The sequence below is a fragment of the Lottia gigantea genome, assembly GCF_000327385.1.
Source record: "Lottia gigantea unplaced genomic scaffold LOTGIsca_306, whole genome shotgun sequence".
NCBI classification, from domain to species: Eukaryota; Metazoa; Mollusca; class Gastropoda; family Lottiidae; genus Lottia; species Lottia gigantea.
Genome location: NW_008709015.1, coordinates 4,920 through 24,210, shown reverse-complemented (window position 1 = coordinate 24,210; position 19,291 = coordinate 4,920). Strand labels below are relative to the sequence as shown.

The window sequence follows — 19,291 nt, the reverse complement described above, 5'->3', positions numbered from 1 at the left end:
TACTTTCAAATCTGATTTTTACCATTCTAAATCTAGTTTCTACCATTCTAATTCTAGTTTTTGCCATTCTTAATCTAGTTTTTAACCATTCTTAATCTAGTTTTTAACCATTCTAATTCTAGTTTTTACCATTCTAAAATTAGTTGTTACCATTCTGAATCTAGTTTCTACCATTCTAATTCTAGTTTTTACCATTCTTAATCTAGTTTTCAACCATTCTAATTCTAGTTTTTACCATTCTTAATCTAGTTTTTAACCATTTTAATTCTTTTTTTTACCATTCCTAATGTAGTTTTTAACCATTCTAATTCTAGTTTTTTACCATTCTTAAATTAGTTTTTAACTTTCAAAATCTAATTTTTACCATTCTTAATCTAGTTTTTACCATTTTGAAATTAGTTTTTGGCCATTCTAAATCTAGTTTTTACAATTTCAAATCTCTTTTTTAGCATTCTAAGTCTAGATTTTACCATTCTGAATTTAGTTTTTACAATTTCAAATCTATTTTTTCCATTTTTTATCTAGTTTTTACCATTCTTAATCTAGTTTTTACCATTCTAAATCTAGTCTTTGACAGGTCAAAAGATTAGCCTGTGATGGGTCAAAAGATTAGCCTGTGATGGGTCAAAAGATCAGCCTATGATAGGTCAAAAGATCAGCCTATGAAAGATCAAAAGATCAGTCTGTAATAGGTCAAAAGATCAGCCTGTAATAGGTCAAAACATCAGCCTGTGATAGGACAAAAGATCAGTCTGTGACAGGACAAAAGATCAATCTGTGATAGGTCAAAAGATCAATCTGTGATAGGACAAAACATCAGCCTGTGATAGGTCAAAACATCAACCTGTGATAGGTCAAAAGATCAGCCTGTGACAGGACAAAAGATCAATCTGTGATAGGTCAAAAGATCAATCTGTGATAGGTCAAAAGATCAATCTGTGATAGGACAAAAGGTCAGTCTGTGATGGGTCAAAAGATCAATCTGTGATAGGTCAAAAGGTCAGCCTGTGACAGGTCAAAAGATCAATCTGTGATAGGTCAAAAGATCAATCTGTGATAGGTCAAAAGATCAATCTGTGATAGGTCAAAAGATCAATCTGTGATAGGTCAAAAGATCAATCTGTGATAGGTCAAAAGATCAATCTGTGATAGGACAAAAGGTCAGCCTGTGATAGGTCAAAAGATCAATCTGTGATAGGTCAAAAGATCAGCCTGTGATAGGTCAAAAGATCAATCTGTGATAGGACAAAAGGTCAGCCTGTGATAGGTCAAAAGATCAGCCTGTGATAGGTCAAAAGATCAATCTGTGATAGGACAAAAGGTCAGTCTGTGATAGGTCAAAAGATCAGCCTGTGATAGGTCAAAAGATCAATCTGTGATAGGACAAAAGGTCAGCCTGTGATAGGTCAAAAGATCAATCTGTGATAGGTCAAAAGATCAGCCTGTGATAGGTCAAAAGATCAGCCTGTGATAGGACAAAAGATCAATCTGTAATAGGTCAAAAGATCAGCCTGTGACAGGACAAAAGGTCAGCCTGTGATAGGACAAAAGATCAATCTATGATAGGTCAAAAGATCAGCTCTATTAGATATTAAATGTCATTATTGTCGGATTCTGATAGAATCAGAAAGACTAAAACAAGATCCCAGTAAACTCGGAGTACGGGAACATATCGCAGGTAAAAAGAATAAATTGTATACAAACCTCAACCCGCATGTTTTATTCAGGGTTTTGAATATGGGTATTTTTTTTTCTTACTTAGTGATGAGTGATTATTATCTTAAAACTGTTATTGTTTAATACTATATACAACTACCATATTTAACCTTTTTACTAATTTACCAGCATGGTGTGATTAATATGGGTAATACACCACAATTACACTGTAAAGTTCAGTTATTTTGTTGAAAGAAGTCAAATCCTTCTCTATTTTAACATCATGGTGTGACAACTGCCGGTAATGTACCAGCTTTTCTATTACTATAGATCTAGGTAAATTTTTTTTATCTATTTTCACTCCAGATTTCCAATAATTTGTTTTTTAATAGATTTGTGAGAATATAAACCGACACGGTTGGAAGACGGAGTGGATAGACGATCAGGGTGTACCTTACGTGTACGGCGGAGATCAGTGGGCAGGCTTCGAGAACATGGAGAGTGTCAAACTAAAGGTAGGAAGAACCTTGACAATGACTTTACATAGCCACTTTGGATCTTGCGGATTTACAAGCTGATTGTTGGTGAAATCTCTTGATAACACCTCCCCGCCCCTACTTCCTCACATAGTCTGTACCCATTACAGTTTGGAAAAGGAGGCTGAGATGATCCGTTATTTATAATTTCAGGCAGAAAATATCAACAAGCGCGATCTGGCCGGTGCGTTCGTCTGGTCCGTAGAAATGGATGATTTTGGTGGAACTTGTGGACGAGGCGAATATCCTCTCCTCTCTACTATAGTAAAAGTTTTACAGCCGTACGGAGGTAAATCTCAGACTGCTCATGCTACCACTACCCAGAGGATTCTACCTAGCTTCGCCCCACAACCCATCGACAAACCAACCCGTGATTACATCAAACATCAAACCAGTGGCCCCAAGAAAATCAGACGACCATTATTCACCCGGGGTCCACACTGGAGGAATAAATGGTACAAAACCCCCAAAAAATCCCGGGACGACCAGAATTCGGGAGAGAATGTCATCGAAAAGAAAACCACACCACGTCATTGGAACGCTCGACCGACTGGAAGACCGAGCAGTAGTCAAGTTATCCAGACTCATACAACACAGCGTCCAGTATTTGATGAACAAACCATCAGGCCGTGGAAAAAGTCCCCGTGGCAAAAACCGGGAACCAAACAGCCGTCTGCAGGTAAATAATTTTTCACTATAACAAAATTACATGTCTGTCTTAATTGTAATCTGTAATTCAAAATCTAGCAAACGTATGAAAACAGTATGAAAACAGTATGAAAACAGTATGATAACAGTATGATAACAGTATGATAACAGTATGAAAACAGTATGAAAACAGTATGATAACAGTATGATAACAGTATGATAACAGTATGAAAACAGTATGAAAACAGTATGAAAACAGTATGTAAACAGTATGATAACAGTATGAAAACAGTATGAAAACAGTATGAAAACAGTATGAAAACAGTATGATAACAGTATGATAACAGTATGAAAACAGTATGTAAACAGTATGATAACAGTATGAAAACAGTATGATAACAGTATGATAACAGTATGATAACAGTATGATAACAGTATGAAAACAGTATGAAAACTGTATGAAAACAGTATGATAACAGTATGATAACAGTATGATAACAGTATGATAACAGTATGATAACAGTATGAAAACAGTATGAAAACAGTATGATAACAGTATGAAAACAGTATGAAAACAGTATGAAAACAGTATGATAACAGTATGATAACAGTATGATAACAGTATGATAACAGTATGAAAACAGTATGATAACAGTATGATAACAGTATGAAAACCGTATGAAAACAGTATGATAACAGTATGAAAACAGTATGCAAAATTATCATTATCAAAAACATCGTATGTATTTATATCTATATATCTACTTGGTCAAACTGAATTGGTTTTAAAAGAGTTCATTAAAAACAGAGAGTGCTAATTGTTAATTAAGCAGTTTGACCTAGTTTTGGTGTTTGGATTTATAATGACTCGATATATTTAATTGAAACCTTTAGAATATGTAGGAGACACCTAGTGTTAAAGTGGCACCTACGAAAAGGAATTACGAACTTTACGTAAATGTTTTAAATATTTCTGGCATTAAAAATGACTTCATTAATTATTAACATTTTGGTTTGGTCATTATATTTTTCAGCCGGAAGTAGTGACTGTACTAGACTCGGTGTTGGAATGTTTTCTGATCCAGGTTCTTGTGAGAGATTTATCATGTGTCTACCGGGAGCCTGGATGGATTATGGACCAATCAGAATGGCCTGTCCTGCTGGCACGAGATTTGACGAGAATCTGAAGATCTGTAACCATGCAGCCAGTGTGGAATGCTGGGTATAGACCAGAGTTACCTCCTATTTGATAGATTACAGTTACTTCACCCATCTTGACGACCTCGGCAATCTTTATGGACAATCCTTTCAGCAAAAAGATGCTGTTTTATTTTATAGCTTAATTTAGTGACGTGCTAAGTCTTTGGCTTTTTTACGGACGTTATTTTAGCATGATTTGTACTTACCCTGATGACCACGGCTATGTCTTTACTGACTCGCGATCAATTTGTATTACCTTACGACTGGAACTGGATTTGTGGACTACGAAATCTGACATTTGGAACTTTTATGAACTTGAACTCGGCCCGCCCACGGACAACGATTAACGAATCAGTCAAGGATACAAGTAGTCCCAATCAACCAGTTTCTTTTATCACAAAGTCAAAAGTTATTTTAAAACTGTGACGGATGGGACTCGAGATGCCGAGCTAATGTGAAATTTTGAAGGAAATACGTGCCGTGATTTCTGTGATATCAAGTTGAAATCTTGACTCCTAATTAAAAAGATGAAAACGCATCTTCTTGACTCACGCTGTGTTTACCGCTGTTTTGACGGTTATTATGTGACATTTGAAAAGCAATGTTATGACGTTATATTACGTGATACGTGACGGTTGTGATGATGCGTGACGGTTGTGACGGTATATCACGTGATATGTGGTGTTAAAAAACGTGATGCGTGACGAGTGTGACGTAATATAAAGTGAAGCGTAACTTTGTAACGTTATATTATGGGATGCGTGACATATTTCCATGACAAACTATATATTATCTATATTAACCAGTAAAATAGAATAGTGAAATAATTATGATGTTAGAATAAAATTTCAAATATCATTTGAATTATTATCTCTTCGCTTTTTTCTAATACATAAAGACACATATATCTGATTCAAACTTTATATTCATTACAAGTATCGTCATTTTATTTCATCTCATGATTGTTTTATTTCATTTTCCTTTTTTAATTCGTGTCTCGTTATTATGTTTCTTTCATTTCATACTAGTATTTTATAATTCCATCTCATTTCTCCATCTAGCAAACATCCATCTTGTATCGATGTATCATTAAGCAATCTTATATCTTGTATCTTGTATCTTGTATCCATGTATCAAACATCTATCTTGTATCTTGTATCCATGTATAATTAATCCATCTTTTATCTTGTATCGATGTATCATTAAGCCATCTTTTATCTTGTATCCATGTATAATTAATCCATCTTTCATCTTGTATCGATGTATCGTTAAGCCATACTTTATCTTGTATCGATGTATCATTAAGCCATCTTTTATCTTGTATCGATGTATCATTAAGCTATATTTCATCTTGTATCGATGTATCATTAAGCCATCTTTTATCTTGTATCGATGTATCATTAAGCTATATTTTATCTTGTATCGATGTATCATTAATCCATCTTTCATCTTGTATCGATGTATCGTTAAGCCATCTTTTATCTTGTATCGATGTATCATTAATCCATCTTTCATCTTGTATCGGTGTATCATTAAGCCATCTTTTATCTTGTATTGATGTATCATTAAGCTATATTTTATCTTGTATTGATACAGTGGAATCATAAAGATGGTATATGGAAGCCTTTCCAACTGAAAACTCGAAATCAAGAAATCTCCAAACAATTGTTAATCTTAAATATCCTAGATATTTTGTTTTGTTAATTATTTCCTGAACACAATCCTGTTGAATGAATTTTTCGAAATGACTGATGATAATTTTATGAAATTTGGTAATTATTATCCGTCTGTTATACACGACGAAATTTGATAAAATTACCAAGGAAGTTTAGACTATAATTTTAGATGTTAAAATACCGGGTATTTGACTGATATTAAAATCAGTTGTCGGATTAGGTCAGAATTCCTCGGATTAGATGATATTATAAGAGTGTTAGAAAACTTCAATAAGTTCTATGGTGGATGACAGGTCATGTTTACACTTTCAGAATACACGATATCACCCTACGACTGGCTTTATCAACGAGGAATAATAACCTTCCGGAGACTCGGTCCCATTCTAGCAGTACACACACAAAAAAAAACTTATATGTTGTCGCTCCTGCAGATAAAAACCGCTGTGTACTGTTAGATTGTAGTCTTGTTTTCGGTTCTCACAATTGGGTCTACTTGTATCCCAACGGCTGAATTTTTGTCTTTTTATTGAAAAAAAAGCTTTCATTAATGTTGTGTTATGATAAAAAAAATGATTCATTTTATATTTCTGTTCATTTTAACCTTCCTCGACATCGCAACAGATAGTTCTTCCTACTTCTTCGTGAAGTGTTCGAACCACCCTAGGACTGTAGGAAAAATCAAAATCTCTCTTCCCACTATCCAGGGTACATATACACTTTGATCTCGGTTTAATTTTCATCTCTAGTAAATGAATTAAGAAAGAGGAGGGAGGGGTGAACGAATAAAAATATATTTTGAAACGAAAAAGTTGTGTATTGTTAAAATAGACAATAATTTATGATGTAAATAGTAAATCATCTTTCAAAGATCACTTTCTAGTTTTTCTTTTCCGTCCATATCAATTCCTGCCTTTCGTCTGTTCATCACAAGCTCCTCCCTCTGTCACGATTCGTGATGGACAGATATGTTAGAAGATAAGCTCCTCCCTCTGTCACGCTTCATGAATGACAGACACGTGAGAGGCAAGCTCGCCCTACTGAGATTACTAACAACTACCGAGGATTATATAGCACGTTAAATTGTCTACCAATCAACCATGAAAACAGAAGAGTTATTACCGTTATATAGAACGTGATTATAATTAACAGATACGTTCCTCTCATATTTAGCTGATATGATTATGATTGGCACCCTCATTTAGTTTGTGTGGTTATAACTGACAGATTCGTGAGTTATAAGCTCCTCCCAATCTGGCCAGTATTTGGTTTTCATTCGTTGACAGTATTCTATTAAATTTGGGTATTTTTCTGAAAAGAGAAGAAAATCAGAGAAATTGAATGACATCAACTACATTGACTTGTGGCAAGAGTAGCTAAAATGTATTTCAATTGTAGCCTTGAAGTATCAAAGACAGTTATTGGAGGCGTGGCTTGGTGTTTGAACTGACAGCTCTTCATACGAAGCTTCTGTATAGTTCTTACTACGACTCGACCTAATAAGTCTCCGTTCTCCGGTACATAACACGGGTTCATAAAAACGATATATACTCGTTGCACAGGTTTTTTGACAAGGAGATTAGGTCATTTATTAATGTACAAGGCTCGGGTAATATTAAATCTGGTAATATTAAATCTGGTAATATTAAATCTGGCCACTAATTTCATAAATTTGATATTACACAAGTAGTCATTTAAGATCCTCTATGAATTCAAATCACAAAATATCCCGCGATAAGATGACGGCGACCACAAAGAGAAAGTTTTCTGACGCTGTAAATTTTGTTTTTAAAAGGTAAAAGCTTGCAGTTTTTCAGGCTTTATACCAGGGTGATGACTGTATCGCTGTTTTAGGGTTAGGGTTAGGGTTAGGGGTTACCAACAAGCTATGAAACAAGCTTGACTTTTCAGTTGTAATCTTGACTTTTAGAACATATGACTTATTCTACTACCCCAGACTCTATTAAAAACGGAATACGAAGTGCAATGTAATGTAGTACAGGGAGACAACCCACCTTTTATAGTTTTCTCCATGGGAGAATCTGGTGACTGCCACACTATCTGACACAACTGACCAAAAATACTACAATCAGCTTCAGTTACAAACTCACCCAGAAAATACTTTTTGTCTCCTGAATCAAAGAAATACAGTTTTATCAAAAAAAACACATAGATTTTTAGAATCATAAGTAGCAAGTACCAAGTTAAACGAAACCCGGAATCCATACAAGATATTGGTAGCAGCTAATGAACTTTTCACATAATGAAGTATATCATTATTATAAATAAGTATTTCATAATGAAAAGTGGCATTAAGTGTGTAGAAGAGTAGATAGGGTTAGAGTTAGGGTTAGGGAAGAGTAGATAGGGTTAGGGTCATACTTGCTTGCACCTGAATGACGGACATTGAAAAAAAAACATAGAAGGAAAATAACTGTCGATAGTTCTTTAATCTAGAATAAGTTGAATTGTTTCCTGCTGGGTATGGTAACCTAGACCGTGACAGTAACCTACCTAAAGTATGAGAGAGGAATCTAATATCATCTAGAATAAGTTGAATTGTTTCCTGCTGGGTATGGCGACCTAGACCGTGACAGTGACACGCCCACTTAGCTTTCTGCTCAAATATCCATAATATTATAGAATTCAGCCCAACCAGGCGAAATACTGTCTTCTTTTTGTCGTACACGGCCCTCCATAATAACAAACCCCTAAAAAAGAGAAAGTTATTCGACATTTATTGCTGACATTATAGTCTCAATTTATTAATAGTTGTGAAAACTAGTGAAAAACTAGAGTTGTCCCCCTTTTAGCGCTATAATTTGAAAAGTTTGTTCTGAGTTGGTCTCTGACTCTGTTGTTAATGGATAATTAAGTATGATAACAGTATGTCGATATTATCACGGCAGATATAGTACACTAGGTAGATGCCACACCGAATATTATTATTTGTCTATTCGTAAATTTAGACGTCTAGAACCCGGGTCATGGTCCGAGGTCAAGCTGGTTAGTTGAGGTTAAAGGTGAACCTACCAGTAAAGATGATCCTCGACTAATTTAGTAAAAGATGCTCCAATAGCTTTTTTTTCATTACTCAATCTCTCGTTTATTTTTACTGGAAACTTTTCCTTTAAATATTCTATAACGAAGTGCGAGTCTGGTATGACGTCATCATTGTATTGAATCCAGGGGGTTTTCCCTTTACTCGACATCACTCGATCATACTCGTTCTGTAAGAATCAAAGTCGAATTTATCCGGAGTTAATCTGATTCGATTTGGTCTAAAAACCACTTTTCCTGTATCAAATCAAATTTGAATATGGTAATCAGCGCATTTATTGTAGCAGCGAATCAAATCGATATACATTAATCGAGTAAATCAACTTTGGAGCGCCGTAGCTCTGTTAACTTCCGCTTTAGTAATGGCGTCCAACATGTCAAAGTTCAACTTGATCAGGAGAGGTATAGAAAATTTCTTCCTGCCTTGCCACCATCTTGGAAACTATAAATAGTATAATGTTCATTTATCCTGCAGTATAAATCAGATTCGATTTGTGACGTCATTCTGATTAGGATAATCGAATCAGATTTAAGTGCGTAAAAATGCCTCAAACGAAACGAAACGAAACGAAACGAAACGAAACGAAACGAAACGAAACGAAACGAAACGAAACGAAACGAAACGAAACGAAACGAAATGCTTACCTTATATGGAATGTTGTTTATTCTAAGAAAGGTCTCGAGTTTGATAACAAAGGGAGATAAACTAGGACAATATGGACCGGCTCCCAGTTGGTGGACAATCACAGTGTCAGTTGGATACTTCTTTCTTTTTATAGTTCTGTAATATAATACGTCATTTCCTGTTACTATTTCTCAAGAAACTAAGTTTGGATACGGGCCTTCAAGTGATTCCACTAACCCTGTGTATCAAGTATCAGGCCGATGTTTTTATTTGTAAACAAAATAAAATTCCTTCTCTAAGTAGACCGATGTCAGCTCTCAGCTCTCAATAGACGGGTGTCAGCTCTCAATAGACCGATGGCTCACAGCTCTCAATAGACCGATGGCTCACAGCTCTCAATAGACCGATGGCACACAGCTCTCAATAGAACGATGGCTCACAGCTCTCAATAGACCGATGGCTCACAGCTCTCAATAGACTGATGGCTCACAGCTCTCAATAGACCGATGGCTCACAGCTCTCAATAGACCGATGGCTCACAGCTCTCAATAGACTGATGGCTCACAGCTCTCAATAGACCGATGGCACACAGCTCTCAATAGACCGATGGCACACAGCTCTCAATAGAACGATGGCACACAGCTCTCAATAGAACGATGGCTCACAGCTCTCAATAGACTGATGGCTCACAGCTCTCAATAGACCGATGGCTCACAGCTCTCAATAGACCGATGGCTCACAGCTCTCAATAGACTGATGGCTCACAGCTCTCAATAGACCGATGGCTCACAGCTCTCAATAGACTGATGGCACACAGCTCTCAATAGAACGATGGCTCACAGCTCTCAATAGACCGATGGCACACAGCTCTCAATAGAACGATGGCTCACAGCTCTCAATAGACTGATTGCTCACAGCTCTCAATAGAACGATGGCTCACAGCTCTCAATAGACTGATTGCTCACAGCTCTCAATAGACCGATGGCTCACAGCTCTCAATAGACTGATTGCTCACAGCTCTCAATAGACCGATGGCTCACAGCTCTCAATAGAACGATTGCTCACAGCTCTCAATAGAACGATGGCTCACAGCTCTCAATAGACCGATGGCTCACAGCTCTCAATAGAACGATTGCTCACAGCTCTCAATCTAAATGACAGAATATAGACCATCGTAATTCCTCGTATAGTTATTGCTTTCACCTCAGGGAACCTCAGGGAATGTACTAATGACAAAGTTACGAAGAACAGGCACAGGGAATATAAGTTTTAAGTTATTTAATTTGAATAAACAAAATGTGTGTTGATAATTAAATGTTCGTTAATCCGGGTTCTGTGCACTTTAAACTCTGATCTTTGGATAAACATCATATTAATCAACAACAAAAAAACAGTGGAAAAATAGCATTAGAAGATGGATATTATGAAACATGGCAAGTTGAAAAAAGAAAAAGATCTATTACAGTTCTAAGTTAAGAGTTAGGGGTTAGGTCGCATGTCCTAAACGTATCGTTTTGATTCTGTCAGGCAAAGTCTCAGTAGTGACTATAATTTTCTTTCCCATTATCATTAATTCCAAGTTTAATTACCACAATTAATAAGAATGGACAGAGAGAGACTTGGTGGGTTAGTCATGTCTGAAGAATGGACAGAGAGAGACTTGGTGGGTTAGTCATGTCTGAAGAATGGACAGAGAGAGACTTGGTGGGTTAGTCATGTCTGAAGAATGGACAGAGAAAGATTTGGTGGGTTAGTCATGTCTGAAGAATGGACAGAGAGAGACTTGGTGGGTTAGTCATGTCTGAAGAATGGACAGAGAGAGACTTAGTGGGTTAGTCATGTCTGAAGAATGGACAGAGAAAGATTTGGTGGGTTAGTCATGTCTGAAGAATGGACTGAGAGAGACTTGGTGGGTTAGTCATGTCTGAAGAATGGACAGAGCGAGACTTAGTGGGTTAGTCATGTCTGAAGAATGGACTGAGAGAGACTTGGTGGGTTAGTCATGTCTGAAGAATGGACTGAGAGAGACTTGCTGGGTTAGTCTTGTCTGAAGAATGGACAGAGAGAGACTTTGTGGGTTAGTCATGTCTGAAGAATGGACAGAGAGAGACTTGGTGGGATAGTCATGTCTGAAGAATGGACAGAGAGAGACTTAGTGGATTAGCTTGACAAGGAAATGCACTGTACAGGTGTAAGATGTTATGACGTCATGATGAAGGAGACATGTCGAGAATTTTGACAGGTAATTAATTAACTTGTTGATAAACATATTTCTACTAAGTATTTTCTATTTATATACAATACAGGCAAGGTGTATGTTTTTCCCTGATACTCTGAAAGTTAAGTTTACTCCCTCGACTGTGGTTTAGTTACCATGTAAGACACAGGAACATTGTAGAATATACGGCAATGTCGTGTAAGACTCGTGAATGGCTCATGGTGAAAATTCTTAAAAACTAGAGACCCAAAACTGCCGTGAATATCGACATTTTATGTCTGGCCCTAAACCCAAGTCCCCCGCCGTGATATTCAGATGGCATACAGGAACTAGGTTTAGGTATTAGGGGGTGAGAGTCGACACCGGGCCGACCCTCGATAGCACTGGCATAGGCATCAGATATCAGGGTAAGTCCAACTGAAATTATTCTCTCATTGACCAAGTCTGAGAAGTTAAATTTTACGTCCATTCTAAGAGGTAGTATTTCTTAGTATACTATAATAATATCTTTAATACGAGAGAAATGGGGATTGACGAAACACAGGAAACTTCAATTGGATATTAAATAAAGATATTCTAAAGATATACTTCCACTTAGAATTACCAAAATATTATGATTTTTAAACTTGGTTAAAATCAGTCTTTCTTCACCAGTAGACTTACCTGGTGTTATAACTATACAACAGAATCTCTCTATAATCTAATAAATCTATAAAACTGAGTAATAATTCATTAAACTAAGTAATAATTCATTAAACTAAGTAATAATTCATTATACTAAGTAATAATTCATTACACTAAGTAATAATTCATTAAACTAAGTAATAATTCATTAAACTAAGTAATAATTCATTAAACTAAGTAATAATTCATTACACTAAGTAATAATTCATTAAACTAAGTAATAATTCACTAAACTAAGTAATAATTCAATAAACTAAGTAATAATTCATAAAACTAAGTAATAATTCAATAAACTAAGTAATAATTCATAAAACTAAGTAATTTTGAAACATGTTTAGAAGTGTATTTCAATAATTATTTAGTTTAATAGATATATCATGTTATATAGAGATTCTATTGTTTAGTTATGACACCTGGTAAGTCTAACTGATAAATATATACTCTTATTGACCAAGTTTGAGATTATAAATTTTATGTTCATACAGAGAGGTAGAGTACCTTTAAAATATATTAAACTAAGAAAAATAATATAAAAGAATCAGTGAGAGTTGGTGATGTCGATATTTTATCATCCTAAAATACATTTCATCGCCCTTTCTCCTACTCAATTAGATTATTACACTTGAACAACCAGATCATCAATATATACCGGATTATAACACGGCGCTGGATAACCGAGATGAATAACTACTATACAAGAAATAAAATGAAAGTAGATTCAAAGGTCATCCAGTGCAAGTACTGGTAGACAATAAAGAAAGTTTGAGATGGGGGCGGTATTGTTAAAATATTGAAACAGAAATATTTTAAAACACCTTATATACAATACATTACACTAAAATAGTCTTTCACCTCTTCACTGTTCTACACCTTAACAGGAATACTACCTCATACAATGAACATAGAATTTAAAATCTTTGAGTGGCATTTAGCAAATGTAAATACAATATATAGACACAGCTTTATAGAACAACAATCACTGGTTTAAGTTTTTTCTCCCGTCATCCTCAGGCACATAATGATAAGAAGTGAAGGCACATAATGATAAGAAGTGAAGGCACATAATGATAAGAAGTGAAGGCACATAATGATAAGAAGTGAAGGCACATAATGATAAGAAGTGAAGGCACATAATGATAAGAAGTGAAGGCACATAATGATAAGAAGTGAAGGCACATAATGATAAGAAGTGAAGCACATAATGATAAGAAGTGAGGCACATAATGATAAGAAGTGAAGGCACATAATGATAAGGAAGTGAAGGCACATAATGATAAGAAGTGAAGGCACATAATGATAAGAAGTGAAGGCACATAATGATAAGAAGTGAAGGAACATAATGATAAGAAGTGAAGGCACATAATGATAAGAAGTGAAGTCACATTTAAGTTTGACATCTCGACACCTCTTTCAGGGAGTCCACATAGTTAATATTGTTTATTTGGTATTTAAGTTTGACATCTCGACACCTCTTTCAGGGAGTCCACATAGTTAATATTGTTTATTTGGTATTTAAGTTTGACATCTCGACACCTCTTTCAGGGAGTGCACATAGCTAATATTGTTTATTTGGTATTTAGGTTTGACAACTCGACACCTCTTTCAGGGAGTCCACATAGTTAATATTGTTTATTTGGTATTTAAGTTTGACATCTCGACACCTCTTTCAGGGAGTCCACATAGTTAATATTGTTTATTTGGTATTTAGGTTTGACAACTCGACACCTCTTTCAGGGAGTCCACATAGTTAATATTGTTTATTTGGTATTTAAGTTTGACATCTCGACACCTCTTTCAGGGAGTCCACATAGTTAATATTGTTTATTTGGTATTAAAGTTTGACATCTCGACACCTCTTTCAGGGAGTCCACATAGTTAATATTGTTTATTTGGTATTTAGGTTTGACAACTCGACACCTCTTTCAGGGAGTCCACATAGTTAATATTGTTTATTTGGTATTTAAGTTTGACATCTCGACACCTCTTTCAGGGAGTCCACATAGTTAATATTGTTTATTTAGTATTTAAGTTTGACATCTCGACACCTCTTTCAGGGAGTCCACATAGTTAATATTGTTTATTTAGTATTTAAGTTTGACAACTCGACACCTCTTTCAGGGAGTCCACATAGTTAATATTGTTTATTTGGTATTTAAGTTTGACAACTCGACACCTCTTTCAGGGAGTCCACATAGTTAATATTGTTTATTTAGTATTTAAGTTTGACAACTCGACACCTCTTTCAGGGAGTCCACATAGTTAATATTGTTTATTTGGTATTTAAGTTTGACATCTCGACACCTCATTCAGGGAGTCCACATAGTTAATATTGTTTATTTGGTATTTAGGTTTGACAACTCGGTATGAGTTATATCATCTATAAGATATTTCAATGAAATAAACCATAAACGAGAAATATTAGATGTGAGGTCCCAGCCAGGTCAACAAACAATACACCCTCCCTGTCAACAATACACCCTCCCTGTAAATATATCATCACCCCACGCTTTAACCCCAAACAATACAATTTACACATGAAAAGAGTTAATGTGGTGTATACGTGTGAAGGGTTAAAATTAGAAGATTCGAACCTGTTTTGAATCAGCTTTAAAAGCGAAGTGAACAAATATCTCTTCTGTTTTTTTATTTTCGGTATATTTAAACAGATTGTAAAGAAGTTTTCTAATTTCTTTATGTTTATCAGGGGACAGTGATAACATCAATTTACATCATTCTAATTTTACATCTGTGGTTCCTACAATTCTACTAAAACCTGAATACCCAATAAACATGTAGACACTCTAGAAGAGATGCTGAGTTGACAAACCTGAATACCCAATAAACATGTGAACACTCTAGAAGAGATGCTGAGTTGATAAACCTGAATACCCAATAAACATGTGAACACTCTAGAAGAGATGCTGAGTTGATAAACCTGAATACCCAATAAACATATAGACACTCTAGAAGAGATACTGAGTTGACAAACCCGAATACCCAATAAACATGTGAACACTCTAGAAGAGATACTGAGTTGACAAACCTGAATACCCAATAAACATGTAGACACTCTAGAAGAGATACTGAGTTGACAAACCTGAATACCCAATAAACATGTAGACACTCTAGAAGAGATGCTGAGTTGACAAACCTGAATACCCAATAAACATGTAGACACTCTAGAAGAGATGCTGAGTTGACAAACCTGAATACCCAATAAACATGTAACACTCTAGAAGAGATGCTGAGTTGACAAACCTGAATACCCAATAAACATGTGAACACTCTAGAAGAGATACTGAGTTGACAAACCTGAATACCCAATAAACATGTAGACACTCTAGAAGAGATGCTGAGTTGATAAACCTGAATACCCAATAAACATGTGAACACTCTAGAAGAGATGCTGAGTTGACAAACCTGAATACCCAATAAACATGTGAACACTCTAGAAGAGATGCTGAGTTGATAAACCTGAATATCCAATAAACATGTAGACACTCTAGAAGAGATGCTGAGTTGACAAACCTGAATACCCAATTAACATGTAGACACTCTAGAAGAGATGCTGAGTTGATAAACCTGAATACCCAATAAACATGTAGACACTCTAGAAGAGATGCTGAGTTGACAAACCTGAATACCCAATAAACATGTAGACACTCTAGAAGAGATGCTGAGTTGACAAACCTGAATACCCAATAAACATGTGAACACTCTAGAAGAGATGCTGAGTTGATAAACCTGAATACCCAATAAACATGTGAACACTCTAGAAGAGATGCTGGGTTGATAAACCTGAATACCCAATAAACATGTAGACACTCTAGAAGAGATGCTGAGTTGATAAACCTGAATACCCAATAAACATGTAGACACTCTAGAAGAGAGGCTGAGTTGATAAACCTGAATACCCAATAAACATGTGAACACTCTAGAAGAGAGGCTGAGTTGATAAACCTGAATACCCAATAAACATGTGAACACTCTAGAAGAGATGCTGAATTGATAAACCTGAATACCCAATAAACATGTAGACACTCTAGAAGAGATGCTGAGTTGACAAACCTGAATACCAAATAAACATGTAGACACTCTAGAAGAGATGCTGAGTTGATAAACCTGAATACCCAATAAACATGTAGACACTCTAGAAGAGATACTGAGTTGACAAACCTGAATACCCAATGAACATGTGAACACTCTAGAGGAGATGCTGAGTTGACAAACGTAATACCCAATAAACATGTAGACACTCTAGAAGAGATGCTGAGTTGACAAACCTGAATACCCAATGAACATGTGAACACTCTAGAAGAGATGCTCAGTTGACAAACCTGAATACCCAATGAACATTTGAACACTCTAGAAGAGATGCTCAGTTGACAAACCTGAATACCCAATGAACATGTGAACACTCTAGAAGAGATGCTGAGTTGACAAACGTAATACCCAATAAACTTGTGAACTCTCTGCAAAGATGAGGTTATTTGCCATATTCCATTTGTGGAGTGGTGTCAGGCGTCCTTAAAAAAAAGAAAGCATGCCCAGTTAGCATCATTTAGGACAGTAATTATTTAAGTGGATCTCTTACCTGGAGATATATTTTCTATAAGCTAATCCTAATACCATCACTAATCCGATAACTACAGAAAGAATTATCGTTAAATCCATTCTAATTACTCATTAATCCTGTAATCCGTGAGTTAATTCTCTCAGTGTGATACTGGTGTATCAAGTTATGCCTCTGAGTGTATCAAGTTTCTTGTCGACACGAGTCGAAATGTTATTATACATATAAACACCCAACTTTCTCTATCGACGGCTATAAAACCATCAAGCGAGACGGGGGTCAGTCTATTTTTAATTCAAGGGATGTCAACGCTATAAATCGTGACATTTCTTTGCTAATAGAGAAGCAATGGAAGGTGACCCACCCTGTATCTAAACTTGTTAAACCTGACTGTGGTAGAAATAAACTACTAATTGATCTTGGTGGGTTTAATTGATCTATTTATAGCACAGATCGACCAGTCCTGTTTACCACGAGAATCTACTGTACTCATTAACCTCGGCTACAGCCAGAATGAATGAATGAATGAATGAATGAATGAATGAATGAATGAATGAATGAATGAATGAATGAATGAATGAATGAATGAATGAATGAATGAATGAATGAATGAATGAATGAATGAATGAATGAATTGACCACCAGAAAAAAAAAACAAAATCGTCCATTAACATTCACTAAATTGACTTACAGAAGGTTGTCAGAATGAAGGAGAGCGTATATGTTTCCTAGGCAGAGAGATCTCAACCCATTGAAGTCTTAGGACACATCTAGGTGGGCCACTAGACGGTTGTACGTAGTGAGGACGGTGGTACGTAGGAAGGACGGTGGTACGTAGTGAGGACTGTGGTACGTAGTGAGGACGGTGGTACGTAGTGAGGACGGTGGTACGTAGTAAGGACGGTGGTACGTAGTGAGGACGGTGGTACATAGTGAGGACGGTGGTACATAGTGAGGACGGTGGTACGTAGTGAGGACGGTGGTACGTAGTGAGGACGGTGGTACGTAGTAAGGACGGTGGTACATAGTGAGGACGGTGGTACATAGTGAGGACGGTGGTACGTAGTGAGGACGGTGGTACATAGTGAGGACGGTGGTACATAGTGAGGACGGTGGTACGTAGTGAGGACGGTGGTACGTAGTAAGGACGGTGGTACGTAGTGAGGACGGTGGTACATAGTGAGGAAGAAATCGTAAGAGGTAGTAGATGAATAAGAGTGATATGAATGAAGATCTTATTTTTGCATCTAATTGGGCTAATGAAGAAGGGGAAGGCAATTCAGTGTACAATGGGGACAGCAGCATTAGCCTGCTCTTTTTCGATTTCCAATTGTCGAGGGATCTTTAACGTGTACAGTCTGTAGCACACGGGGACTCGGGAAAACTGGAGGCAGAAGCGGTAATCGAATGAGGTCTGACACTGTGTACATTGTCTGTAGAATTCTCATATATTGAGTGGTACAATTTTAACCTCCCTACAATGTTTCGAATTACAGTATATTCCCAAGATTAAAATTGAATTTATAACAAATTTTATAAGTAGTCTGAGTGGTCTAATAAGACTGAGTGAATTATCTCCCTTGAAATTAAGTATATAATATAATATAATTATTTAAAAGTAAAATAAAGATTCGGTGGCAATTCAAAATGTTTCTATTGTAGACTTTAGATGGATCTCACCAATATTGTTTAAAATAATAAAATATTACTCATATTGTAAAATAGATAATTATATGATATTTCTAGATTTGACGAACGTTTTCATGAAATATATTCAATTTAATTTGATTCACAGAACGTCGTAATAAATTATAAGTTTGGCTAATCATAGACACCCTAATATTAAACCTTGAATTTGCTTTCGTAATTTCAGTTATTGTTTTTATAACCACTTTCACCTGGAAGGAGATATCCCAGATTGAAATGAATTGAATAGCAACGTATGTCCTTCTCTTCTTCACCTTATTTAGGCTAATGAAGACGGCGAACGCCATGCCGTATGTAATGAGGGAAATTTTACCAGAACAGCGACATTAGACTACTCTGTTCTGATTTCCAACTGTGGAGGGATTTTTAACGTGCACAACCTCGGTTTATTGTCCCATCCGACTGACTGGACGTATTCATTATTCAATAAACAGATTAGACCCAAACATCTGTCTCTATTCTAACCTCTGATAGTTATTAAGACAGATGTCAGCTGGTGCAGTGACAGAAAAAATAAGCCCTATTAAATGGGGATTTTAAACTTATTTAGATACCTGGGATTTGCAATACCATCATTTTCTCCCTATAACATGTAATCCACGTCTACAGATCCATCAAAGTTTTTTTTTATTGAAACCTTTATGTGTCTGTCCTTAGAGTCTGCGAAGTCAACGGGTCACGTGACGCTAACAAAACGAAAGTAGCGGTGAT

General features: G+C 36.0%; 5 protein-coding genes across 5 annotated transcripts in view; 2 read left to right on the top strand and 3 right to left on the bottom strand.

Moving 5' to 3' along the window:
- Nucleotides 1-2,468, top strand: part of LOTGIDRAFT_62010 (hypothetical protein) — a gene marked incomplete at both ends in the record, with an annotated part of 18,513 nt that extends 16,045 nt beyond the window's left edge. Inside the window, 2 exons of the mRNA XM_009057626.1 lie at nt 2,049-2,171; nt 2,346-2,468. Coding sequence (XP_009055874.1) covers nt 2,049-2,171; nt 2,346-2,468 — 246 coding nt within the window. The remainder of the gene's footprint in view (nt 1-2,048; nt 2,172-2,345) is intronic.
- A 429-nt stretch (nt 2,469-2,897) lies between these two features.
- On the bottom strand, nt 2,898-3,566 carry LOTGIDRAFT_145328 (hypothetical protein; the record flags this gene model as incomplete). The annotated part of the gene is made up of 1 exon (XM_009057625.1): nt 2,898-3,566. One exon carries the CDS (start codon nt 3,564-3,566, stop codon nt 2,898-2,900), a length of 669 nt encoding a protein of 222 aa, XP_009055873.1.
- A 1,718-nt stretch (nt 3,567-5,284) lies between these two features.
- On the top strand, nt 5,285-5,647 carry LOTGIDRAFT_145316 (hypothetical protein; the record flags this gene model as incomplete). The annotated part of the gene is made up of 1 exon (XM_009057624.1): nt 5,285-5,647. A coding segment is annotated over one exon (363 nt), but the record flags the coding sequence as incomplete, so codon positions are not given.
- A 1,315-nt stretch (nt 5,648-6,962) lies between these two features.
- LOTGIDRAFT_55162 (hypothetical protein) lies at nt 6,963-9,526 on the bottom strand (the record flags this gene model as incomplete). Its single annotated transcript, XM_009057623.1, has 5 exons — nt 6,963-7,024; nt 7,729-7,845; nt 8,228-8,424; nt 8,747-8,943; nt 9,419-9,526. Coding segments are annotated over 5 exons (681 nt in total), but the record flags the coding sequence as incomplete, so codon positions are not given.
- A 5,766-nt stretch (nt 9,527-15,292) lies between these two features.
- LOTGIDRAFT_57544 (hypothetical protein) lies at nt 15,293-16,230 on the bottom strand (the record flags this gene model as incomplete). Its single annotated transcript, XM_009057622.1, has 2 exons — nt 15,293-15,479; nt 15,854-16,230. Coding segments are annotated over 2 exons (564 nt in total), but the record flags the coding sequence as incomplete, so codon positions are not given.
- Nucleotides 16,231-19,291: the final 3,061 nt, after the last annotated feature.